The sequence below is a fragment of the Uranotaenia lowii genome, chromosome 2, assembly GCF_029784155.1.
Source record: "Uranotaenia lowii strain MFRU-FL chromosome 2, ASM2978415v1, whole genome shotgun sequence".
Classification (NCBI taxonomy): Eukaryota; Metazoa; Arthropoda; class Insecta; order Diptera; family Culicidae; genus Uranotaenia; species Uranotaenia lowii.
This window is the reverse complement of record NC_073692.1, coordinates 104,505,262-104,532,429: the sequence shown is the minus strand read 5'-3', so window position 1 is coordinate 104,532,429 and position 27,168 is coordinate 104,505,262. Positions and strand designations below refer to the sequence as shown.

The 27,168-nt window shown below is 36.4% G+C and overlaps 1 protein-coding gene across 5 annotated transcripts in view; it reads right to left on the bottom strand.

Moving 5' to 3' along the window:
• The window catches only part of LOC129746484 (uncharacterized), a 221,222-nt gene that overhangs the window by 14,542 nt on the left and 179,512 nt on the right, over nucleotides 1-27,168 (bottom strand). For 4 of the 5 annotated variants that reach the window (XM_055740142.1, XM_055740144.1, XM_055740143.1 and 1 more), the window contains exons 9-12: nucleotides 25,672-25,812; nucleotides 2,863-3,030; nucleotides 2,439-2,800; nucleotides 1,835-2,380 (exon numbers count right to left, since the gene is read on the bottom strand). In XM_055740142.1, the coding sequence (XP_055596117.1) occupies nucleotides 1,835-2,380; nucleotides 2,439-2,800; nucleotides 2,863-3,030; nucleotides 25,672-25,812 (1,217 nt within the window). The remainder of the gene's footprint in view (nucleotides 1-1,834; nucleotides 2,381-2,438; nucleotides 2,801-2,862; nucleotides 3,031-25,671; nucleotides 25,813-27,168) is intronic. The other variant, XM_055740146.1, reaches the window with a different exon arrangement.

The following is a 27,168-nucleotide window of genomic DNA, read 5'->3' as shown; positions in this document are numbered from 1 at the left end:
GTTATAGAGAACTTTGAAAAATAGATGGATTGATACAACGGAGATGAAAAGACTGATAGAACAATAGAAATTTGAACAATTTGCTGCATATGATTTATAAAAAAAAATGCCTGGAAGCAATGAGGCAGTTTATTGTGCAAGGGGAGGATGTGGTATCCCGACGAGCGAGGCAAACTGCAAGAGTATTTAGATAATAAATAGCGAGCATAATAAGCAGGGCTTAGTCTAGATAGGACCGGCAAGCGGTCCAGATGGAAATACCATACTGTATACTCTTATTTCTTATCTAAGCTGGTTTAAGCGCCTTATCTCGCTCTTGGAAAGAAAAAAAAACAAGGAAAAAGTTAGAAGAACACAAAACCGTTTAAGATCTGCAAAGGTTTTTACAATATTTTTGTTTTTCACCCTGGGATGAATGAAATGTGAACTTTTGACATAATATGAAATATTTCAGTAATGAAAACATGAAATACTAAAAATGAAAACGTAAAAATACAAAAATAATGTAAAAAAAATCATTGAGTTATCATAAGGCTTCAGTAATTTTTTAAGTGATACACAAATGAATCTGGAACAAATTTATCCAATCGTAGTATGCCAAGACCCCTACGGCTTTTGCCCGAATCGGGAAACCTTCACACATGCATGAAACGCCCATTAATTTTCCAAAAATCACAATGCTAACACTAATTCGAACATTTATGCTTGAAATTCAATGGTGACTGTTCTTCATTGAAATGGATTCCTCGACGTTCGCAGTTCGATAAATACACATTCAGGTATCACCAAACATGAAAAAACTCCAGCCACAGCTCATTTTTGAATCAACATCTGCAGATTTTTAGAGCAAAGTGCTGGACATTTTGGCGGCAGAATTTGTTAGTCATGTCAGAAGTGGAATTTAAACGATTTTATGAAAAAACCATTTCAAAGTTTTGCACATTTTCGAGGTAATAAAAATAACTTCACTTCCGAATGCCATGGACCAATTTCGAAAAGAAACGATTGAAGCCTCTAAAATACAGCAAATTTTTGCACATCCATTACCCAGTTCAAAACACATCCACAAACCCGTGCACAAGCAGGGTGGCGATTATTGTTTCTATGGACTTCCGAATACTCGTTTTTACATATTTTCAAACATCACAATAAGTTAAAAAAAAACACGTGCGATGCCATCATGTCAACTCCTCTCTTGGATATATCGATCCATAGATAACAGTAATTTGGAATTCTTGTCCGAACTCCGCTTTTAAGATTCATATTCATAACTTCCAGAGAAGAAATCCGATTCAGATGCAAATTACAGATTCATTATTATGTTAATGCGGCCCTTTGAGCCAAAGAAGTAAAGTGCATAGAAGCTCCTTTTGAGAAAACTCGCTTTTAAGTTTTCGTGTTGCGCCATTTACCAAATATTTTTGAAAAATCGTAGTTTTGGTTCGAACGTAAACGTATGAAAGATAAATTATGAAATTTTGTAAAATTTACCAAATATAGTTTGCATTAAAAAAATTGTTTGGCATCATTAACTACAAATTTATCATTTTTAAACTCATATCCCTTTGGCTCTGAGGGCCTCAAATGTAAAATAGCGTTTTAAATTCAAGCTTTGAAAGCCCAGAAAGCCAAAGATCGCGAAGCAGCAAATATAGTTCAAGTCGGAAACATGCGTCATAACTAAATTTTGAAAAAAAAAATTTGAAATATAACTAATGGAACTTAGAATACCCTAGCCTTTTATTTGTAACCATTTCCTTCGGACGTCTTTAATTAGTTAATTTGATCGTGCTTCAACGTACAAAGGGGTAGCCATAAATTTCCATATACTAACCGTGAGTAGCTCCTACTGGGAGGATAATCGGCCGCCGTATATTGGCCTCCGTGGCCCCCCATTCGCTGACAGCCGCCCATCGGTTGAGACCGCTCCTCATCGTCGAAGAACGGCGTCTGGAAGGCAAATGAAAGACTCTTATGCAGCCGACCATGATGATGATGACCGTGAGGTTGGCCACGGCTTTGGCAGTATGGGCTGTGGTAGTTGTGGTTGTGCGTGGCCTGGCCAGATCCAGCCGCCGCCGCCCCCACAAGATTGGTGGTACTACGACCAGCTGGTCCGGAATTCCCCACTCCCCCGCTCAGTCCGAGGCCACCATTCATGAATTGGCTGGACAGGCAGCGCTGCGATTGAGAACCGAATGAACCTCGTCCTACCGGATGATAGCCGCTGGACATATTGGTGCTCTGTGTGTTCGGATAGGACCACTGATGGTTGTTGAAGCGTTGGGATGAGAAACTACGATTCAGCATACGCTGACAGTCAGTCGAGGATGTGGGTGCCGTGCATCGTGACGTAATGGACCTACGGGAAGATTTACAACTGTAATTTGTTAGTATGTTTTCAGTAATTGATGACAGAGCAGATGTAATTTGCTTACCCATTAGCAGAATAGTTCATGTTCTTGCCATCCGGGTGCCCCACGAAGAACAGGATGATGGCTGAGATGGCAGCGCTCGCAGCACAAATGTAATATCCTGCCCGGCCGTAACGGTGGGACGAATCATTTAGGAATGCACACAGTGGCACCCCGAACAGGACCGGCAAGGATTCCGCACTTTTGATAAAGCCCCAGGCTTTTGAAAAATACTTGCCGCGGATTCGCTCGATTGCCAGCATTTTGAGCGTGTACCGATAGCCTCCAAGACCCAAACCATAGGCCCAGGCGGAAAAACATAGTCCCCGGTAATCGGCAACGGCCGACAGGATTAGCAGCGATAACGAAACTAGTGTAACACAGCCCTGCGGATGACGATTGAAACCTTTGAATTATAATGTCATTCCAATAATTGCGATTCCCTTACCTGACAGACGTATTGACGAGATATTCGAATCTTTTTGAACGACAGTTCGAGCGTTTTGTTGATGGAAGACCCGCTGAACACAATTCCTAGTGCTATCGACAGTCCGAGGAAGGTTTGCAGCAGTACCAGGTCCTGCATGTCGTAACCTTCCGTGAAACCGTGCAGGGACTGGAATGAAATTAATGAAAAAAAAAGATTATAGCAGTTATCACTAGTCAGCCCACTAAAATGTCTAATTTTTTGGTATTTCTTAAACAAAACCTACTTTCTATAATAAGTATATTTTTTTAAATCATGATGACATCTATTCGAAATGCATGTGTGATTCGCGAGCAGTTTAAGCACTGATCACACTGAAATGACACTTATAACAAAGCTCCGTTCAAATGTTGACTAAAAGCCTCCTACCGTCGACATTTTTCGAGCAGCCAAAAATCAAAATAAGAATAGTACCTCTTGAGTTTTTCAACAAAACCAAGATTTTTTTTTAATTTACTGTGTAAAAGTGAATAATAATGCATCTTCGAATTATTTAAATAGATATCTGCATTTTAAGGAGTTTTCTAGAATTCCAAAGGTTTTCAATGGTTTTAAAAGCCGGTTTTAAGAGATGCTCTTCTAGAACTAAAGAATTTGATATTTGAGCTGAATTCTTTACCAAACTACTTACATTCTTCATTTAAATGACGTTAAATGATGAAACAAACATTCGGGATTTCTTTTGAATCAGAAAAAATAGGTTGTAATTCAAAAACTTAGATCTTTTTTCCGTAAACCACACTTATTCCAGTGTTAAGTCGTAGATGGCAGCACTATCTTGCAGTTAAAACCAAATTCTCTATATTGATTTTCCAGGTTTATTAAGATCAATAATACTGCTAGCCGTCTGGTCCTTCAAGCTTTATCGCAAAGTTCAACTTTATTTTGATAATCGGTCCAAAAAATTCACTGTTAGTGACCTTGATGTAATTCTATTTTTTTTTATTAAGTGATCTAAGAATTTCCAAAGTGTTCACACGGTACCATGTATTTATTTCTTGACCAAAATCATCCAGCACACCCTAATTAGTCCCGGTTATTCGAAAATCAGCATGAATTTGGTTAAATTGCAAGAAAGTGCTGTCATCTATGACTTAAAACTAAAGAAACAGTGTTTTACTATTAAAAAATATTAGTATTTTTGAATTCCTATTGAATTCTTATTTCGCTCACTGTATGATTTCGACAAAGACTCTGGATTGTACAGAAATATAACCAAGGTTGACTATAAATGCCCAGATCGGTAGCGATCGTTCTATCGCACAGTGGTTCAAAACCCAGAAAAACTGGCTGATAGTCGATTTTTGAGGCGCTCAAATTTATCCATCAAAATATTTTATCTTGTTACTGCATTCTCAGGCTACATGAAAGCATGAAAATGGTAGTCAAATAGTTACCCGTTATGGAGTTCTAAAAAAACGCTTAGAAAATTTTAATTATTTTTTGAAAATTTCTCAAAAATTTGCTTACATTGAATGATTTGTAGATTGGAGTGGTAGCTGCAAATCACCAGATGCTTGGAAATACTCTTTCTCGAAGCAGTGAGAACCTTGAGATGGATTTAAAAGACCTTTAGAGTGGATTGTTCGTATACTTCCTGCTCGGAGAGACAAGGTAAAGTTAAATTCACGTGGTTAGATTGTATGGAGTCGAGGTAATTTAATTTAATTTATTTTATTAGAGAGGCTTGCTTGGTAGAGTCGCCTCTAAAAGTCGAGGTAGTAGTTGTCTGCTACATTGTTGGAGGAATTGTAGAAATTTTGATAAAAATATCAGCGAACATGTTTGTGGATTCTGTTATGTTACGTGAAGTAACGCCATTGAAACTAACTTCTACAGGAATAGTTCCGTTTGGTTTTTTGTTTTTGTGTTTGTGTCTCTAGAACTATGCGGGGTAATAAGGTGTAAACTTCGCTTGGTATTTGCTCGCTCGTGTGCTGTTCCAATGAATGTCGTTGGCTGACTGAGGACTGCTCACGGTACGACAGCTAAGCCGTTGTGTGTGTGCGTGTAGTGAGGGGCTGTTGAGGGAGTTTGCCGATTCGGAATGGTTTATCGGCTGAGAGAGTGTTTGGCTGACAATTATAGGCTACACATCTCCCCCCCCCCCCTACACAATAATGAAAAAACAGAAGCAAAATGTTTCGGTAGCAAAATTTCAAGCTGAGAACATGACAAACACACGTGATTTCTTTGCCTCGAGTTTAGTTAAACAATTTTTCTTTAAATGAAAGATTAATGGCTCACACTCAAACAATTTTTGTAAGTGCAGTTTTCGTTATTGTTTTAATTTATTTTGATATCTCTTTTTAAGTAAAACTTACCGTCATAAACTTTTTGTCAAAAGAGACAAAATGGATCTTTTCGATAGTCGATCAGCTTATGTACGACAACTACAAAACTTCCGTTGCAATCCGTACAGTATCATCTTATCTCTTAAAAAACTCTCAAAGCATCAGCTTTGGATAACCTCAAATACAACAGTTGAAACATATCAGTGTTCAGTGCACAGTCAGGTCTACTCTGCGAATTGCTAATTCAACTAATTCGGCCGCTTTACAGACTTCACAGAGATCGCCCCAGAATGAGGCTGTCGATTTGTAGAGAAACAAGTGATTTTCCGATTTTTTAATAGTTGTGGTATATTAAATTATCCTACAAGGTTAAATAGTGATCAAGTTAATCAGCAGTTCCAATTCAAGGGGTAATTCAACTTACGTTTACTAGTTTTTGTTTCTTTTAATTCTGTTTCTGTCTACTACAAATCTTCCGTTGTCGAGAGCACTCTGGTGCAACTAATGCTGTTTACGAACCTGTGATTAACATTTGTTTTTGTTTATAAATTGATAGTTTTCGCTTTAACGTTTTAGGATTTACCTTCTCCACGGAATCAGTGAACCGGACTTCCGTGTTCTAAGGTGGTTACCGGCGAGGATTACTATCGGGATGATCGGCGTTTCGATTAGCTCTAGTGTTCTATATAAATTAATTTATTTTTGAGTGTTTGCGATTAGGATAAGCAAACATAAGAAAAATAGGGAAATAAACTTACTTGTGCTTCTTGCACTATTAAACGTAACTTTTCTTCTATCAAACGAGGGCAACCGTTCTTACTAGGTGATTCCCTACCACTTCCGTTAAGCTTCTTCTTTTTAATCGTACGTTTGTTGCTTGTAGGTTTTCTTGGTTCAATTCAAAGCTATCCTCTTCTACAATCGACTATAACTATAACCCCAGTGATAAAGTGTTTTGTGACGGAGCTGTTGATAGCGACGCTACGTCTGAGAGGTCGTCACAGAGGCTGAAAGTCGAAGATGAAAGCTCAACATCAAATTTGATAACACTCAACAGCTCATCATTCAGAGGCGTTACTTAGACAACGACATCCGTTGATGTTTACGAACCTCCACTGCATCTTGGTTCTGGAACACTTCGGCACTTTTAAACAATTTTCAAAACAAAAAGGATTCTGCTTTTTTCAAATTTACTTCTGTCAGTTATCTGTGAAGGCATCCTACGGTTATAAGAAAAATAAAGATGCGGCAAGAATATGTTCTCGATCCATTGATTCAGGATTAAAATTGACGAGACGTACTTTATTAAACCCTGAATGCAAGCAACGAGACCTGCCCTTTCAACTATCGTGTACATTCTTTAATAGAGGGTTTGCCAAACCAAATAATTGCTACAAACTACTCTCCTACAGACATGATTTATTGGTCCTCAATCTCCAATAGGTGGTTTCTCTAACCATATCTCTAACCATATTTAAATATTCTTTTTCCTGCAGGCCATCATGTTGGCCATCTGAACCCAGCGAAAATTTTGTTGGTTTTTCCGATCCAGTATAAATTCGTGGAGTGAATCTCCAGAATACTCCTAATGTTGGTTATCCCGATTTAATGTAAGTGAATTTTCACTCTTCATGTTGATCCTCCCGATCCAACGTAAGTTCACAAAATAAACCTCCAGAACACTCCTGTTTTTGGTCCTCCCGATTCAACGTAAATTCGTGAAGTAAACCTTCAGAACACTTCCCATGTTGGTCCTCCTGATCCAACGTTAGTTCATCAAGTGAACTTTCAGAACACTTCACATGTTAGTCCTCCCAATCCAACGTAAGTTCATAAAGTGAACCTTCAGAACACTCCTCTGGTTGGTTCTCTCGATCCAACGTAAATTCTTGAAGTAAACCTTCAGAACACCCTTCAAGTTGGTCCTCCCGATCCAACATAAATTCGTGAGGTGAATTTTCAGAACACTCCCTTTGTTGGTCCTCCAAATTCAACGTAAATTCGTGAAGTGAGCCTTCAGAACACTCCTCATGCTGGTCCTCCTAGTTCAACGTAAATTCGTGAAGGGAACCTTCAGAACACTCCTCTTGCCTGTTCTCCTCATTCAACGTAAGTTCATAAAGTGAACCTTCAGAACACTCCTCATGTTGGTCCTCCCAATTTAACGTAAATTCGTGAAGGGAAGCTTCAGAACACTCCTCTTGTTGGTCCTCCCGATCCAACGTAAGTTCATAAAGTGAACCTTCAGAACACTCCTCTTATTGGTACTCTCGATCCAACGTAAATTCTTGAAGTGAACCTTCAGAACACTCTTCAGGTTGGTCCTCCCGATTCAACGTAATTTCGTGAAGTGAACCTTCAGAACACTCTTCATGTTGGTTCTCCCAATTTAACGTATGTTTGTGAAGTGAACGTTCAGAACACTCTTCATGTTGGTCTTCCCGATCCAACGTAAGTTCATAAATGGAACCTCCAGAACACTCTTCATGTTGGTCCTCCCGATCCAACGTAAATTCGTGAAGTAAACCTTCAGAACACTCTCCTTGTTGGTCCTCCCAATTCAACGTAAATTCGTAAAGTGAACCTTCAGAACACTCTTCTTGTTGATTCTCCCGATTCAACGTAAATTCGTGAAGTGAACCTTCAGAACACTCCTCATGTTGGTCCTCCCAATTCAACGTAAATTCGTGAAGGGGACCTTCAGAACACACCTCTTGCTGGTTCTCCCCATTCACCGTTAGTTTATAAAGTGAACCTTTTTTTTTATTGCTTATATTGTTTATTAGTCACTATCTTTAATTAAGTATTTACAGTTGCATTTTGTTTATTCTAAATTCAAATGAAATTCTAATTCTTCAACATTCAAATCGCCACTACAATTATCAATGAAATGTATGTAACATGCTAAAGTTTTCAAAATTTTAACTCTCGTCCGTTTGTTGATTCTCTCCAAAGTTGGTCGTAGGAGTTCTTCAGTACTGAAAGTTCGTCCAGCGTCAATCGTAGTTAGTTTTCGTTGAAGTACTTGAATTCCATCTCTCACACGTTGACAGGAGAAAAACTTATGTTCCACTGTTTCAACAGGAGCAGCACAGTGTGTACAGTTTTCACCGTCGGTCTGGCGAAGCTTGTGAAGTAGTTGTCGGTGCGATATTTTTTGGTTTACGAACAAATAGAGCAAGCTTCGTTGATTGGATGTCAGTTGTATAGCAGAGATATTTTTCCATAATCGTTTCCAGTTCCGACCTGGATAGTGTAGTTCAATTTTTGGCTGATCGGTTTGTAATATCAATTGCTGATTAATCCCCGCTGCAGTAGGAACTCGTTGTAATTGGGCTGGGAGATTCGAAAAAAGTTCAGTGATCTGTTTCAAACATGGCAAACTTGTAGGTATGTTTCCATGGTTCGGGCCTGATTCAAATAATTGTTTGTAAAATGGCATAGAATCAATCTCTTGTAAGTGACGATTAGTAAGGAGAGCTTTGCATTTAAGTGCCGGAATGTGTAGTTTCAAGCCTCCTAACTCCCTACTACGTGATAGTTGATGTATAGGAACGCGTGCGGGATATCCACGCCAGAGAAAAGTTCCCATTGTGGCCGTTATTTTGGCTACATACACATTTTATGGCATGATATTTGAAGCTATATACCATATCTTAGATGTGATGAATGTGTTTTAAAGTGTAATCTTTTGATGCAGTGTCAATGTTCGTAGTGAGTGCATCCATACTTGCCGTCCAAAAGCAGAAATCAAGCGGTCCAAGTTTACTCTCGTCATTTCTCGGATATTATTTGTGAAAGTGACTCCTAGAACTTTGAGTCTGTGTTCCGTTCTTAACCATGGGATCGTCAATGGGGCTCCATTGATTACCCCAACGTCGATAGCCATCGTTTTATTTTCGTTAAGTTGTGCACCAGAAAATCTTTCGCAACGGGTAAAGATCTCTCGTATTCGGTTTATTTTGTCAGTGTTGGTGATGATACTACTTATATCGTCTGCATAAGCTACGATGAGATCATTGTCGCATACATTTTCTAGACGTTGAAGAAGTGGTTGCAAGTACAGGACAAACAAGTGCATAGACAGTGGATCTCCTTGCCTAACCGATCGTTGTATAGGGAATGGTGTAGACAGACGACCGTTGATGAGCAAGCGAGAAGAAGCGCTATTTGATATGTGCGATAACAGGTTTACGAATGTGTGTTTTAAGCCCAGGTCTGATAGAGTACGGAAGAGGAAAGAGTAATCTACTCTATCGAAGGCATGGTCAAGATCGAAAGATATCAATTTCGCTTTCTGGCAATCAGCTGTGCAATGCGGTCTTTGATAGCTAACGTTGCTTGGAATATATTATGGTGAGTATTGGAGCATTTTTGATTTTTACTCAGAACTTGGTTATTCGAGAGTATGCCCTCTAAACGTGATTTCAAAATGCGAGAGAGCAGTTTATAATCTACGTTAAGTAGACTAATCGGTCGGTATGAACGTGCTGAGTTGCCTGAGTTTATTTTTTTGGCTAACACAATTATTCCGGCAACAAAACTAGTGGGAAAATTACCTGAAATCGCATCATTTAACACCAAGTTCTGCTCACGATGAATAACGTTTAAGGCTCTCATGTAGAACTCTTTCGGGATTCCATCGCACCCAGGACTTTTCCTAGATGCACTTTTTCTGATAGCAGTATATATCTCGGTAGTTGTGATTTCTGACATACTGTACTCGTTCTGTGGGTCATTTTCGGGGATCAGGCGGCTACACTGGAACAGACGGTCATCTCCCAAGTAACACAGATTATGCCAACTAGCATTAGGAAGTTTTATTATGGTTTAATTATGGCATTTTTTTGTGCAGCTCGTTTTATGACGGTTTTATTATGGTCATGCAGAATGCTTATATTTTTTTTTCGACCATATGTTTGCAGATGGTTTTGAAAACGCTAATAAAACTTTTATTAAACATACTGTTTTAGTTATTTTGAAAGAGTTATGAATGCTTTTTTAAAACTATGATAAAACACAAACTTAGAAGTTTGCTCCAAGCTTTCTTTTGCATGTTCTATAATAGCACTCAGTGCCTGATTATTAAACCGCCATAAAACTTAGTGACAGTTCTCGATCAAAATGTCAAAACAGGACACGCTCAGATTAGATAGCACATATTTGAATTGGAACTCCTATTTTTACACATTTTTGGTAAGTTATGCGTGTTGGTTTTGAGTTTAAATTTAAAAAATACATCTTTGAAAACTTGAAATCACCGAAAGTGGTATGAATATCTTTATAATATGAGTATTGAGTGAAAGGGCCCAAATAGTAGGAAAAAAAAGCTTGACGCCATCATTAATTCAAGATGGCGGCTTCCTCTTTTATTTTCAAAGCTGAAAATTACTGAAAATATCGTGAAACCTTCACAATATGGTTATAAGGTGAAAGTAATAAACGAGTAGAAGTCAAATTTCGTTGCCCGTCGCCATCTTAAATCCAAGATGGCGGCTACCATTCAACTTAACAATACTGTAAATGACTGAAAATCGCATAAAACCTATATTATAGGGGTATAAGTTAAAAGAAATCAACCGGTAGAAGTTAAATTACGCTATCTTACGCCATCTTGAAATCCAAGATGGCAGCTTTCTATAAACTTAAAAAATGCTCTAAATCATTGAATATCGCATGAAACCTCCAAAATATGGATATTTGTCAATTGGGATAAGCTATAAAAAGTTTATTTTTGCATTCTGAACTTAAAAATACTGTAAATGAATGAAAATAGCATGAAACTCCCAAATATATTGTAATGGGTGCTAAGGCTAAATGATAGAAGTCAAATATCTCTTTTCGCGTTTCTCTAAAAATCTGTAAGTGACTGAAAATCCCACAAAAACTACCACAATACAGACCCCGTTCGTTTTTGGCAACATTCGATATTGGAAACATCGAATTTGGCACATGTGCCAAAATCAGACGGTTAACAGAAACAACATAACCTTATAGTTTTCGCTAGAATAAGACCAATAAAATTAAGACATAATAGCATGATAGGAATAGAAGAATTACATAAATGGCAAAAAAAAATCAAAAACTATAAACCAAGCAAGAAAAGTTCTAAATGCATTAGAAACATAATGAAAAAGTAATAAAAGTGATTTAACATGATCTAAATTGTTTTAAACTAGTAGTTTTAATGTACAGTAATTTCTCGATTTTATCACTATTCGATTTTATCAATACTCGCTAAATTCACGCTCGATTTTATCACGGTTATTGTTTCGATTTTATCACGCTTTTTAAGAAATCATTCAGAAACCATTTCCAGGTCCTTAATTTTCATTCAAAAGCATAGAGCGTCTTTGTTTATGATATTTTTTATGGTTTATGTTATAGTATATAGGTATCCAATAATATGAAAATGCCATTGAAATACTTATTTTATCTGTATAGTGTTTAAAATTGTCATTTGGATTTTAAAAACGCTGGTAAAAATCGACACAAGTACACACGCCACGCTGATGTTGGTTAGTCGCTTTAAAAAATTTAACTTTTTTGGTTAAGCGAATCATATAAAATTGTGGGTGAATTCAAGCGTTTTTGAAAAGAGATAAGTGTCTCTGATTTCTTTGTTGAACTTGTTTATTTTAAAGGGTGGCGTGCGTAATCCTTATTGGATAGCCTTTAGTATTAATTGACTGAATGGATAATTTTGGAAGACCAAAATGAAATTCTGCTAGCTTTGTCTGAAAAAGTGACTAAGATTTCTGTTTTTCTACATATAAGGAAAAAAGATGTTCTGCCCATTAAGCAAATTTCGAAAAACACACTGTAAAAGCCTAAGTTGAGCAAATTTCAAAATATTTTTCGAATTAGTATACTTTATAGTTCATCAAAGGTGTTAAAATTAAAATATTGAAATTTGAAATTGGCAGAAAAAAATTTTAAATGCTAATTTCTTTGAATTTTTTTTCAAAATCGAAATAAGAGATAACGACTGTTAAATTTCCATCAAAACAAAAAAGTTCACTTTAATTAGATGTAGACTATCAAATGGATATACAACATGGTTTTATTTCAAGAAAAAACCTAAAAATTTGCTTTAGAAAAGAATAATTTGAACTGAAAACGATCCTTTTTGTTTAGTAATCTTTGATAATTACGCCTTATGAACAAAATTTATTGATACAAAACGTTTCCACTACTAAAAACATTATAAATTATTGATTAAAGACAGTAAAAATACTTTTTTCTACTTCAATTTTTAGTTTCGCCAAATTCACGGTTTCGCCATATTCACGGTGAAAATTTTTTTGACCGTGATAAAATCGAAAAACTACTGTAGTATAACGTGAAAAAAAGTTGTGTTCAAGCGATTTTCATTGATTAACAGCATTTTAAATTCAGTGGAAGCTGCCATCTTGGATTCCAAGATGGCGTTGGAAAGAAAAAAATCGACATCTTCTAGTTTAGCCTTTTCATTCAATACTCGTATAGTGGTGGTTTAATGCGACTTTTTGTCAGCATTAAGCATTAAAAGTTGAGCGGATGCCACCATCTTGGATTTCAAGATGGCGTCGGATAGCGAAATTCGACTTCTACTCGTTTAGCACTTTCACCCGATACCCATTTTGTTGGGGTTTCATGCGATTTCAAGTCATTTACACCATTTTAAAGTTCAGCGGAAGCCGCCATCTTGGATTTCAAGATGGCGTCAGACAACGAAATTTGACTTCAACTCATGATTTATTCCACGGGTCATTGAAAACCAATCCCTTTTCATTCAAAAAGTCTGTCCTCATTTACTGTACTAATGATTAACAACTCAGAAATGAGGAACTCAACCTTAGCGTGTAATTGGTTTGCTTGCGAGAGAAACGTCAAATCGTAGCTTTTTTTGGGGTCATCATTAAACCATAATAAAACTTTGAATTGACTCACGCCATGCTGGTTGCAAAATCGAAGGGTACAAAATGACGCCATGTTGATGGATTCACAATGCCAGCATTGGAAAATATTTTTTCAGGCCTTTTTTCCATCAATCCCATCATGATTGACCATCAGATTTGACGAGGCGCATTTATTTTAAGATACTATTTCATATACATTTTACCTAAAATCTTGACTGGCAGTAGAAAAGACGCTCATTATATGGGTAAAACATTGGTTTTTTTAGCTATTAATTTTACCAGATTCATATCTGAATAATGCAATCATCATTCATCAACCATTACGGTTGCTGGAAAAAACAAAAAAAAACTCCGAGAACTGACAGAACCGAAAAAAACAAAAATTTCTAACATGTTTTATAATAGCTTTTTAAAAGCTTTGGTGACCAATATTGATGACTAACAATGATTGGTCATGATGACGTTCCTAGGATAGGGCCAAATAGCCTAATTTTGGCTTTATTAGAGTCCAGGTGATGTTATAGAATGTACTTTAGCTTTTTATGAAGATTAATGCTATGGTCCAAACGACATTTTGCTGACCATAATAAAGCTTAAATTGTTACTTGGGCTTCCACAGGTGCTCGTGTGTATAATTCGGAGAAGTATCGTAGAAGGTGTTCTTCGATGGTACTTGAAACCTGAAGAGTTTCATCGTGTTTGTTTTGCAACTGCGAGATTGTTGTTCTTTTTCGGGTTCTTTCTCCGAGTTGAAAGATAGACATCGGCTCACCGGCTAGATACGTTTCATTTGCACTCACAAACATGTATGTGAATCTTCGTTGGTGTGATAACATTTCGGCTTTAATTTTGTTGATGTTTTGTAACATTCCGGGGTTGCTGTAGTAGTTGTCGTAAGCTTGCCGGAGAAGAGTGTATAGTCTTTGTTGTTCATAGCGAAAGTTGTTAAAAGCTATCGATGATTTCCATCTGAAGAAGGAGCGTATTTTTGGTTTTGCATATGAAATCCACCATTCGATCCATGATGGGTAGTTGCGCCTTTGACGTGTCCAGAATTGCCAGTTTATCTCCAGTTCTTGTATGTGTTCATCAGTGATAAGATGTGGGCGGATGGACCAATACCCTCGGCCATTGGGACGGTCGGGAATCGGAAGGCATACTCTCATCGATACTATTTTGTGGTCCGAGAAGCAACAGACGTGGTCTGCTGCTGATCGTAGGTGTGTTCTCAAACCATTACTAACGTAGAATCGATCGGGTCTTGAAGATGCATTATGGACAATGTATGTGTGTCCATCGTCTCGAGGGCGAAGCTGAACCCAAACGTCGTGAAGTTGAAGCTGCTGAATAGTATTCTGCAAAGCAGGACTCATGTTGTTGTGACCTGATGCATCTCTTGGACGAATCACGCAGTTGAAATCTCCCCCCCAGTAGTATGTGCTCCGTACGATGTCGAAGATAATATGCAATGGTACTGTTGTAAAATCGCTCTCTTTGAGAGCGGAGAGTGGTTCCAGATGGAGGATACACATTACACAACGTTGTATTGTGTATTTACTCGCACAGCAACAAGTCTTCCGTCTAAGCTTTTTTCGATGTGTGTATACTTGATGTGCTCTTTTAGAGCAAAAGCTGTTCCTCTTCTCGGCTCATCCACGTTGAAGATAATGTTGTATCCAGGAATTGTTATCAGCTCGTTCGGCACCTCCTGCAGAAACACGAAGTCCAAATCTAACGAGCGTACGAAGGTTCGAAGAGCGCTGATCTTTGTTGGGTTGGTAATAGTGTTCATGTTTATAGTGGCAATATTACAACTTATGAAGTCCATTATTTGCGGTTCTCCTCATCGGGTGCAGTGATAGACTCTCTCGACTGTTTAGCTTTTTTTGTTGGCGGTATTCTTGATCTGCGGCTGTTAGTGGAGGATTGTGATCCATCGGTGTCGTTGCCATCGGAGTGTTTACGGCTCAGGTCGGTGATTGTATCGTGTTTGAGGAAGGCTGGAGGAGGCATTATTGGTTGTGGAGTTTGGTTAATGTCGTGAAGACGGACTCTCAAATTCATCGTTGTTGGTTGGTTGGTCGGTTGAGCGATTGGTTGGTTAGTTGTTGGTTTTATTGCGTTAGTGGATTGTTGTTGTTTTGTTGTGTTGTGTTGAATTTGTTGTGGTGGATTGATTGGAGCGTAACTTGTTGTTATAGTTGATTGTTTCGTGACGTTTGCATATGACATGTCTGCGTTAAGCTTTTGCACGAGCAGCTTCTTATTTTGCACACATGGATTCCTGATGTGCACAAACTCATTACAGTGTACACATGTAAGCTTTTGTCCCTGATACTTCAGGGTAGTAGTTTGTCCGTCGATTACAACGGTTGATGGAATGTTTTGCGATACGATCATTCGGGCTGTACGAATATCCGTTGGTACACCTCCTAGAAGGAATTTAGTGTCCCACAGAACATCACGCACTGAGATAACCTCCCCAAATGACTCCAGAAACTCAGCTACTCGTTCGTTTGTTATTGTTTCAGATAGGTCAAACAACCTCACTTCCACAGCACCATCTTCCAAAATAAGCCTGAGTTTGTGAGCTTGCCCTTCCACTACAACCTCGTGCTTGTTATCATGCTCTTCCACTATTTTCTGAGCAAGTTCGAGTTCAGTGACCTTTATGTACACACAACGCAGCCTCTTGTTTGGTTGAAACAACAGCACATTTTCACAAGTAAGACCAAGTTTTTGCCCCACAAAGTTGTGAATTTCGTCGTAAGACGGCGGTTTGGACAGTTGCGAAAAGTCTATCCGGAAGGTATTTTCACGGCGACCCATCGCGGATATCAAAACCGCGGAGGAGTGATCGCACGGTATTTGATTCCGGTAATAGTTGATAAGTGTTTCCGACAACCGATATTTGTTCAATCGCAAACGCGTCCGATCAGTTCGGTAGTTGAGCGCTAACTAACCTACAGAACACTCCGCATGTTATTCCTCCCAATTCAATGTAAATTCATGAAGTCCACCATCAGCACACTCCCCTTGTTGGTCATCCAAATTCAACGTAATTTCATTAAGTGAACCATCAGAACACTTGTTGATCCTCCCGATCCAACGTAAGTTCATAAAGTGAACCTTCAGAACACTCTTCATGCTGGTCCTCCCGATCCATCAAAAATTCGTGAAGTGAACCTTCCGAACACTTTTCATGTTGGTCCTCCCAATTCAACGTAAATTCGTGAAGTGAACCTTCAGAACACTCCCCATGATGGTTCGCCCAATTCAACGTAAGTTCAAAAATGTCATATTGGTCCTCCCGACCCAGCGTTCATTTGTGAAGTGAACCTTCAGAACACTCTTCGTGTCGGTCCTCCCAATTCAACGTTAATTCGTGAAGTGAACCTTCAGAGCGCCCCTTTTGTTGGTCCTCCCATTCCAACGTTAGTTTAAAAAGTGAACCTTCAGCACACTCCTCATGCTGGTCCTCCCAGTTCAACGTAAATTCGTGAAGGTGACCTTCAGAACACTCCTCTTGCTGGTTCTCCCCATTCACCGTTAGTTTATAAAGTGAAACTTCAGAACACTCCTCTTGTTGGTTCTCCCAATTCAAAGTAAGTTCAAAAATGTCATATTGGTCCTCCCGACCCAACGTAAATTTGCGAAGTGAACCTTCAGAACAATCTTCATGTTGGTCCTCCCAATTCAACATAAATTCGTGAAATGAACCTTCAGAACGCTTCTCTTGTTGGTCCTCCCATTCCAACGTAAGTTCAAAAAGTGAACCTCCAGAACACTCTTCATGTTGGTTTTCCCGATCCAACGTAAATTCGTGAAGTGAACCTTCAGAACACTCCTCATGTCGGTCCTCTCAATTCAACGTAAATTCGTGAAGTGAACCTTCAGAACACTCCTCATGTTGGTCCTCTCAATTCAGCATTCTGAACACTCTTCATGTTGGTCCTCTCCTAAATGGACATTCTCTCCGTTATCAATTGTTTTGAACATTCGGTACATTTTCAAATTATTTGTTGATATCGTTAAACATAATTTTTATAAAATAATTTGAAGTCTACTTACCATAAAGTCCGATTTATGGGATTGTTACTTTTATTTTAAGATTCAAATGAAATTACTTAAAATTTTTATGACTGGATTCAAACATCTTTGTGGTAAATAATTGTTGGATTTAATCACAACATGTTTACAGCAAACTCAGCATAAACGGATAAAACACTGGCTTATTATTAACTTCACCATATCAACAATTCTTTGTACATCCTTTCTTAAAACCTGTGATAAGGATTAGAAATGGTGCATATGCGGAAGAATCCAGAATGATCAGTAAAGTGTTAAATTATTATAAATACCCATGATAAAATCCCGAGTCTTCAAAGCAGTAGTAAGCATGACAAATATTTGCAGAACGATTTAATTTCGTTAAATTCAAATGAGTCAATTCCGAGAAAGAATTTGATTGACTGCAATTAATCCAAACATTTTTACAGAATGCGTTTACAGCAGTATTGACGTTGTTAACACATAAGCACAAACATTAAAGCCAAAATTTTAATTCCAAAAGTTTCTGAAAGTTATTCTTAAAGTTTTGTTGAGGTAAATAGGTAATATAATGAAATACAACTACCAAGTACAAAATCGAGCCGATCTCGTTTCTACGTTACGCCACTCGACGAGCAACTCCATTAGCAACATTTGCCAGTGTTCTCACGCTACATAATGTCATCGACGTATTCCGTCGACTAAATTTGTACCCAAAATAGTCTGCAAGAATGCCCCACCGACAGCTGTTGCTGCTTATAGTTCTCTTTTACTTTTTCACAACCAGTCAGCAATGCTTTGTGATGAGTTGGAAGAATCCCGAAAATCATTGCGTCTCAAAACTTGAAAAACTTACGCACAATGTTGACCTCTCGATTCCAAGCTTATCGAAAGTGGACTCAAAGGCTAATGCAATTATGAAACATAGCAAAAATTTCACTGAAACAAAACATAACCCCACAACGGGTAGAACATGTTTATCGCTAGCGACCGATTGCCAGGAGCAAGAAGGAAGATTACTTTGCTGGGATGTGAATAGAATTGCAATCTTCAAGCAGGACATTTTCCTCACGAATGTAATCAATCACACGAGCAGTGTTATCGTCAAGTTTTGTTCCATTTCAAATAAGGTTGACGAGTGCATCATCGATGTGTTGCAGCAACAAAGTGTTCTCATGGTGTATGTTCAGATTCCACCCAACTATATGGAACTATCGATGACCGCAAAATCGCCGGAAATCTACGGACCATGCACTTGCCATACGTATGGACAATTCATGGATGAGCAGTTTGCGTCCTGTCTATTGGAACAAGCAGTTCGGGACATTCAAACTTCCGAAAATTATAGGCTCTCGATTGGATCACTGGGACTGTTTTCGGCCGCTCTAATCAGCTTTGTTGCTATTTCGTGCTTCACCAACATCATTTTCTACTGGTTACGGTGTCTTAAGAACATAAGAATAAGTCGAAGAAAGGAACATGAAATTTTCTTTCACAAACGTGCAAACAAATTAATGTACTGAAATTTTTAATGATGTGTAAATCTGATGTCTGATATACAGGGTGATGATAACATTTCCGTGTTTTTTTTATAATATAGGGTTAGTTGCCCTACTTTGGACCCTTTAAGCGGTGGTTTATATAAACCCATATTTTTCTCATACATGGACGGATGTTTTGTGGTTTTTATAAAACCCATTCATAGTTAACCATCTTATCTGCAAGTTTCAATGAAAATTTTCATCCTAGGTTTTGGCGTTTTTGATAAATTTACAAAGATATGGATGATCAAAATTTCCTACTTTGAACCCACAGTTCCTATTTTGGTACAGGATTTGTACCCTTTATTGGACCTAGATCTAAAATACCAAAAAAAAGTTACATTTCTCGAAAAAACATAAATAATATAAATAAATATTTTATTTTCGATGAAAAAAACTATGAACTAGTTTTAAAGATTTTTAATGATTCAAATAAAACCCTTGATTTCTGTTATGAATATCTCAACTTTTTTCCTTATTAGCACATTTCTCAGCAGCATGACAGTAAGAAGGTTTTATGTGTTTACTTATAACTTATTTACCTAAAAATGATATAAAATGTTGGAAATGTTCAATATAGGTTAAAAATTATGACCTGATGAAAATTTACACCTTAATTGATTGATTGGTATTGAAAAAAATTATGTTAGGTCTAAAAATGGATCATCATGACCGAAAGTGTCCTATATTTGGACCCTGTACCTATTTTCCGAATTTTCCAATGATTTTCTATAATTTTAAGCAAAATAGATAGTATAGTTTATATTCATCACAGCAATTGTAGTTTTCCTTTAAAATATTGCTTGGTCTGTTAAATAATGTGGTTTATTCTTAATCTCTCTGATTACTCTAAAGGCTTCCCACTAATTGAGCTGTCTGTTTTATCACTAAAAAGAAAAAACTTTTTTTAAAACGTTGAAAATTTTATTAGAATTACTTCATACGGCGAAAAGCGGTATGATAAGATAAAGGAAGAATAAGAGTTCATTATTTGCATAGGAGTGTCTTGAATGATGGCAAACGAAATAAATTATTTCCGATTTTCGACATTTTAGGACTAAAGTAGGCTCTAGGTCCAAGGTAGGAGCACTCACCCTAAATAATACAAATCAAATTGAATCAACCTAACAACTAGAAATTGTTTTAGGAGTCTCGGCTGTCAGGTGGATTCGAAAAAAAACCAGACTTGGTAAAAAAAACGTTCCTTAGACCTCCATCAGATATACATTTCAAGGAGCATGTTCATAAGCCCGGCTTAAATTGGAACTTAGTACTTGCCGAAGACCATAAACCTCTTTACGGAATGAAACAAATAATATGACGATTTCAAAATTGCCGAGTAATTAGTTTCCAAATAAAATCTATGGAAAATACGGCAAAAATCGGTCATTTTAAGATTTCATATGATTCTGAAATAGGGAAAGGTCGTATAACGAGGTATTAGTGTATTATGGACCACAAAAGGCTTTTTTGATTAAGTTCAACTAATATCAGTTAAACTCAAATAACCCATCCATCATCTAGTATAGAGAAAGTGTTGATACTTATACATGATATGGCAACAAACTACATAAATAAATAAATATTTTTTTCATTAACTGATGGTTGTCATAAATTTTATGCAAAGATGAGCAGTTTTTTTTTATCATTTAAGGCTGTAAAATTCGAAATCATTTGATTCAAAAATGAAATTCGTCACAAGCAAAATCTTCAAAACAACTGGGCATATAGTGGTCAACAATAAAACCATATTGGAAATTAATCAAAAGCAATAGCCCTGATACACATTTTGTGGACAAATGTTTTCAGAGCATGGCATTTTCTTAAAACATTTTAATCATAGTACCTAATTTGATTTATATCTAAAATTTGTCATGGTGCGAAAACAGGAATAATAGTTTTTATTAATTATAATCGACACCCCTGACTAAGTCGTGTCCAGGACACACGCTATCACAAGTTGCACGAATTTCTCGAATAAGTGCTACCATTTTGTCCACTAAAGATGCTGATGCTGTCGCCTTTTCATTGTATGGGGAAAACGACTGGGGTCAATATCGGTTATGTGACTCCATTCCTTTTTTCAGTCAGTGGAACTAAGATTGTTCAATCTTCAGAAAAATAATCGATTTTCGAGATCGATTCAGATTAACAATATCGGAAGCCATCATTTTGGAATTTCAAGATGGCGTCAGATAGCGAAATCCGACTACCTCTTGTATTTATAGCCATTTCACCCAATACTCATATTGTGGGGGTAATTGATTTTCTTTAATTTATAGCTTTTTAAATTTTAACGTAAGACGCTATATTGTATTTCATGATGGAAACTGATAGCGGAATTCGACTTCTACTCGTCGATCCTTTTCACCTGATACCCATATCGTGAATGTTTCATAAGATTTCCAGTCATTTACAATTTTGAATAGAAAAGCGGAAGCCACCATATTTGTTTTTTTTCTCCTAATAGTTGGACCCTTTCACTCGATACGCATATTGTAGAGATATTCATACCATTTCTGGTAATCTGAAGTTTTTGGTGACCTGTTTTTTTTTCATATGACATTATTGCTCAAACAATGCATGAATAAATAAAAGTTAAAACTATTCATTTCTAAGTTCATTGTCAAAAGATCTTCCGCACGTATCCGGGCCGGGCCAATCCGGGTTATTTAATTTAAAACCTAGCGAAACTCGGGCATTCTATTTCCAAATTTTTAAACCAAAACTCAGACAATCTCCGGAAAATATTGACTAAAATCCACAAACTATTCAACAAAAATGGAGAAAAAAAAAATTTAATCGAAATACATGATCAGATTTTGAATCGTATTTCAGGCTCCCGTTAAATCGTTCATGTTTATTTTAATAAATCTAGCTTGAAAAATTTCATTTTTGCGCGACAAAATTGAAATATAAAATGATGCAATTTGAATTGTTTTATTTTCCAAAAAAAAAATGTGAGTTAATTTATACAAAATCATGAGATTTGCAACTAAATTTGGGCAACCGGGCAGGCCCAAACCGTTCCCATTTTATTTTTATTCAACATCGGGGCAATTCTGGGTAAACCCGGTAATCTGGCCAGCCTAATTTTACTTATATGATTTGAACTTACAAGATTTAAAAAATGACTTCAATTTTGAAAAAAAAACTCAAAAAATGAATCCAATTTTTAAAAGTAAAAATAAAAGATAAAAAATTTGCGTTTCAAATCGGATTTATGCAAACTCGATCCTAGTTAAAGATTTTGTCTTAAAATTTGGTTCATGAGAAAAAATGAAATATTTATAATGTTGAACAATAAACCAAACCATATGGAATTTCCTGTAATTTTTAAGAGAAGATACATCTTTCATTATCATGAATTACTTTTCAACCAAAATCAATTCCCACGAATGGGTTTTTTTAAATAAGTATTTCATAAGACAAAACTTTCAAAATGAATTAAAATTCTACTTAATTTTTGTCATGTTCAGCTGAATTATGCAAACGAAATGACTTTGGACAAATTTTATAATCGAACAAACGAACAGAATTATCTGTTCGCTCATAGCCTACGATCTCTTGCAATTCAAATTCCTTACCGAAATAGTCAAAATCATTTTATTTTGATTGTGGAACTCAATTACGAGCTGAATCTGAATCTTAATTTTGAACCTGTATTCAAAATATTATTTTTAATCTGTTTCGGGATTTCAATATGTTTTCTGAAAAGAAAATGAAAACGGTTTCTGAATTTAAACATATGAGCCAAGAATCGAAACCAGTTTAAAAGTCCTCAATCATGAATCCATAATTATAATTCGGATGTTTCAAATTTCAATGATTATTCTTCATTTATATTAGGTATTTCTAGTTCGACTTGCAAATCTAAATTTTTGAATGATTAACCTATATCGCAATTTGGAGCTTTGTGTCGTTTGAATAAAGTTCATGAACTTTGAACCTGAATTTGCAACAAAATCTCTGAAGGTTTCTCAATTTTTTTTACATGTTCGGAAAAATATTAACTGAATGTTAAAAATGCATATGTGTTCCGAAAATCATGAATCAAACTTTAAAGGTAATGTAGATCCAAATTTATACGACGATTTCAAACACAGCTTTCCATTTAAACTTTTGATGATGATTCGAATTGAAAATCGAGAATCCTTAACTGGATACATAGTCCAAAATATGAAAACACAAATACAATTTCGATTTTGATCATAAGGAACCAGAATTTCTGTAAAGAGTCAAATTTTATTTTAAATTGAGTATTCAGAATAGAATATGTACCAATAAGTGAGAAAATTTTGAAAAACTGTAGCTGAATTCTGAACCTGGGACCAGTTTTTGAGATTTTGACATCAGTTCTGAGTCAAGATTGTTACTATCGAATAACATTACCCCATCATCAAAATTTGATTAGGAATAACAAATTTTGAGTGTAGAGTAGATTACCTTTTGATGGACTCTCAAGGGGGAGGGGGGGTGGTTAACCCCCAAACCTTCCCCCCCGTTCCTACGATTCCTACTTTATTACCGTTTTCAAAACTACTTTGAAACAAATGGTCGAAACAAGAATATAAGCATTTTTCATGACTAAAATAAAACATTCATTTAGAGTTGCACAAAAATGCCACAATAAAACCATAATTTAAGCCAACTTGCATAAAGTTTCCTAGGAAGTTTTATTATGGTTTTTATTTATTTATTTATAAATAAATAAATAAATAAATAAATAAAAAACCATAATAAAACTTCCTAGGAAACTTTATGCAAGTTGGCTTAAACTGTGTTACTTGGGCCACTTAAACCTCACCGTTTCAGAAATTGGGGGTTGTCATTATGCCCCTATCAAATTTCTGAAAAAAAAAATTAAAAATGTTTTTTTAAATGTTTTATCCACTTTTTCAAATTTCAGCCAGTTAAGAAATAAACTTTGTAAGTATCAGAACACGAATCAAAGGGGCAACATGCAAAGGCAGGGATAGATGCAACACTTGTACACCACAACACTCATTCAATTTTTATTTCAAACAACTGTAATAAAGTTATCATTTAATGATAACAAATTGATTTTGACATAGTTTTAAACATCGTGAATAGTTTTTTATAGTTTTTGATAGTCATAAAAAATTAAAAAAATCGAGCACAAGTTTTTACATTTTTCGATGCCGTAAAAAACTTTACCTAGTATGACGGATTGGCGAAATGATTTCACCTACAAACTCTATATTGCTTTCATTATCCTATACCAAAACTGTTAGTGTATAAATATTTTTCGGACAATCACTAGTTTTTTTTAAACTAATATTTTTATAATTCAGTTAGCTGTCTGGGGCAAAATGCAACAAAATGAAAATCAGAACTAAATCTCTGAAATCGTGTTTCCATATGCTAGGATGAGATTGTTTTGCATTATGCGTTTGTTAACATTAAATTTTCATCCATCCTAAGAATTATTTTCATGATTTAAGCTAAAACAATATTTTTTAGTATTTTTTACCCCTGAATGTATGCAGCAAATAAACACTTTTTTCTTAAAAAATATTTTGACAGAAAAAATGGAAAATTTAATTCGAACAAAACCAAAAATCACTGCAATTGGTGCTTTGTGCGTTATGGCATCACAAATGTAACATAAACTATAAATTTTCAAACGTTTTCATTTAATTTGTCATTAATTACTGAGTTTGTTGCAACTTACCCTTTTTTCTTAGCAGGGTGAAAATCGCAAGTTTTTGTAAATTTAAAAATAACTGGTAAAACCAACAATTGTTCTGTCTACGTCAGTTTGGTGTCCCATTAACCTTAAAACTTTTGATATACAAGAAGTATGATTATCTGTAAGCATTAAGATTCTAGAAGCCATTGAAGTTGAAAAGTGTTGCATGTTGACCCTCTGTTGTATCCTCTAAATGTATTTCGTTATCGTATTATTTTTCTTCACATTTTGAATAAATATGATAATAAATTGGAAGCATTGTTTATTGTAAAAAAATGTACCAATATTGCTCAAAATATCAACGGTTTAGTCTTTACAGCGGAAACAATTTGATTTTTTCAGGCCCCCCTACAGTTTTTACTCGGATGGCCAGAATTTCAAAGGAAAGCTTGAAAATATCCAAAAGATGACAATTCAAAAAGAAAAAAAAATTAAGCAAACGAGTCAGTTACCCAGTTGTTGCCATGTTCTATATAATTTGTTCGTTCTAAGCACAATTCACAGCTAAGGTAGCCAACCGTTGAAGTGCAAGCCCTATTAGCCATACCGAGTGAAAGTATCAGCTCGCGAATTCTTTTCAACATGGAAGACGAAAGAATATGAAATTCTTTTCTTCAATTTGCGAAAAGCGGGTTGCCTCCTAAAATGAGACTTTTTTCCACGTCTTTATCAACGCTCTTACCTGAGCGTTGGCTTTCATGCCACCAAACGCCAAATACAAATATCAAGGTTGCAGTAACACAATTTCGAGACATCGCATTTTTCCTAACAGTTTATTTGCCTTGAATCAATATTTTTGGAATTAAAGCTACCTTCTGCAAGGACAACTTTAACAACGAAACTTTGTCAACCACATCGTTGACACTTTCCGAATCTTTCTCAAGAGCATCGGCAACGCCCCCGTCAAATCGTTGAAGAGCCCTCGAGGGAGATAACTTCTCAAGTTGATTGATGAGTTGTAAAAAATCGATGACGGTGGGATTAGACTTTCAGTTGCAGGTAAGCGTATCGTATCGCATATACAATTTGACAGAACAGGAATTTAAATCAATCTTTCTTTAACAAACATTGTAGTGAATAAACTAAACATGATATTAACATCTAACATTTGATACTTCAATTACACCAAACAATTCCAATGAGGAAGTAGCCTTTCATTAATATTGAACGAATTCCGTCCACCATTTTTCTGTGATGTTCCCTAGCTCATTTAGTTATAAATGGACCTACTCGATTGCCGTATACCAATCTAGCTTTTATCCAGAACTTACCAGGAAAAAGATAGGAGAGTAGATGCCAAACGCTGCCGTGGCCGCAGAAATCGAGAGCATCCGCACCGAGGGCATTTTGAGCGGCGTGAAATCCAGAAACGGTGGCTTCGGGGTCCGGACATGGGTCTTCTTCTCTTTTACCTTGGAAAGGGATGAAAATTGTAGGAGTAGAAAAAAAACATTAGTAGATAAAATGGGAATGAGAAACTGCGGAGCAGCTCATACGGGAGCCGTTCGGTCGAATGAACCGAGAATGGAAAAAGTTGGCCGAAGCCAGCAGAGAAAGAAACTAGACCATCTCGGATGAAACGGATGATATTCTGTTCCGGCAATGGTAAGTTTTTATTTTTTCCGGTTGTTTGTTGGTGGATCAGGAATACATCTCTGTCTCTCTCTGTGGCTAAGGAAGTGCGGCAAGATATAGTAGTTTATTTTCTTCCGGATGCTGCTGTTCCGCATTAAAGCTTTACACGAGTTCTTCTGTTCTTTTAGAACAGAGAGAGGAAAAAAAAAAATCGTATCATCGTTGGCGCAAAAGCTCACCAGAAATTTCTTCAATCATCGGAGAGTTTATCAAGAGTAGTTCAAGCGGATTTGAATGTTTAAATCATTCTTTCTTTGCCCAGGAACAAATCAAATACAGAGGTCTATCTACACTAGAGTTGGTTGTATTTCTACAAGATATTCATGGTTGATAAAATATGCCTTAAAGTCGACCTCATCTATCGTGATCATTGTTTTCCATCTCATACATATAACCATGCATACCGAAATTACACACATACATAAGTCGACTGTGTCGACAGAGCTACGGCCAGGAATTTAGTTTACATATTTTTTTATTTTTTTATTTACATATTTATTTATATAAAATAAAATCATCTGACATGGGTGTCTTAACGACATCTTAATGTTAGTTGTACAAAGCACGATAGTTTTACTTAACTTCGTAGTTGATCACTTAATTCAGATTCAATACGGCGTCGAAAGGTTAAAGTGGATACATGAAAGTCAAAGATAGTATAATAACTAAGGAAGCATATGAACGAAGAGATATGAAGTATACCCATTGGTGCGTTATTTTGACGCACAGTTCTTCGATTCAGAATCCAAATCTGGTGCTTGAATTGATCCACGTGCTGTGAAATGGTCAGGCAGTTCTATGATAAAAACTTTTTTATTATAAAACTGCTTTGCCCGTTCACAGCACGTAGATCTATAAAAGCACCAGATTTAGATTATAAATGATGAATTACTACAAGAAATGCTATACTTCGGAATGTGCGTCAAATTGACGCACTGATGTTTATATTTCGTACATATGTTGAACATGTATTTAATCCAAATTCCTGATTGTGACTCTGTCGACAAAATAAGATTGTCAGTTTTAAGTAAAACTTCACCCACAAATCAGACTCTACTCCAATAATGAACTTCCTTGAAGATGCAGCTATCGGTACAAAATTCTATGCCAAACCGGCATTAACAAGCATTCCT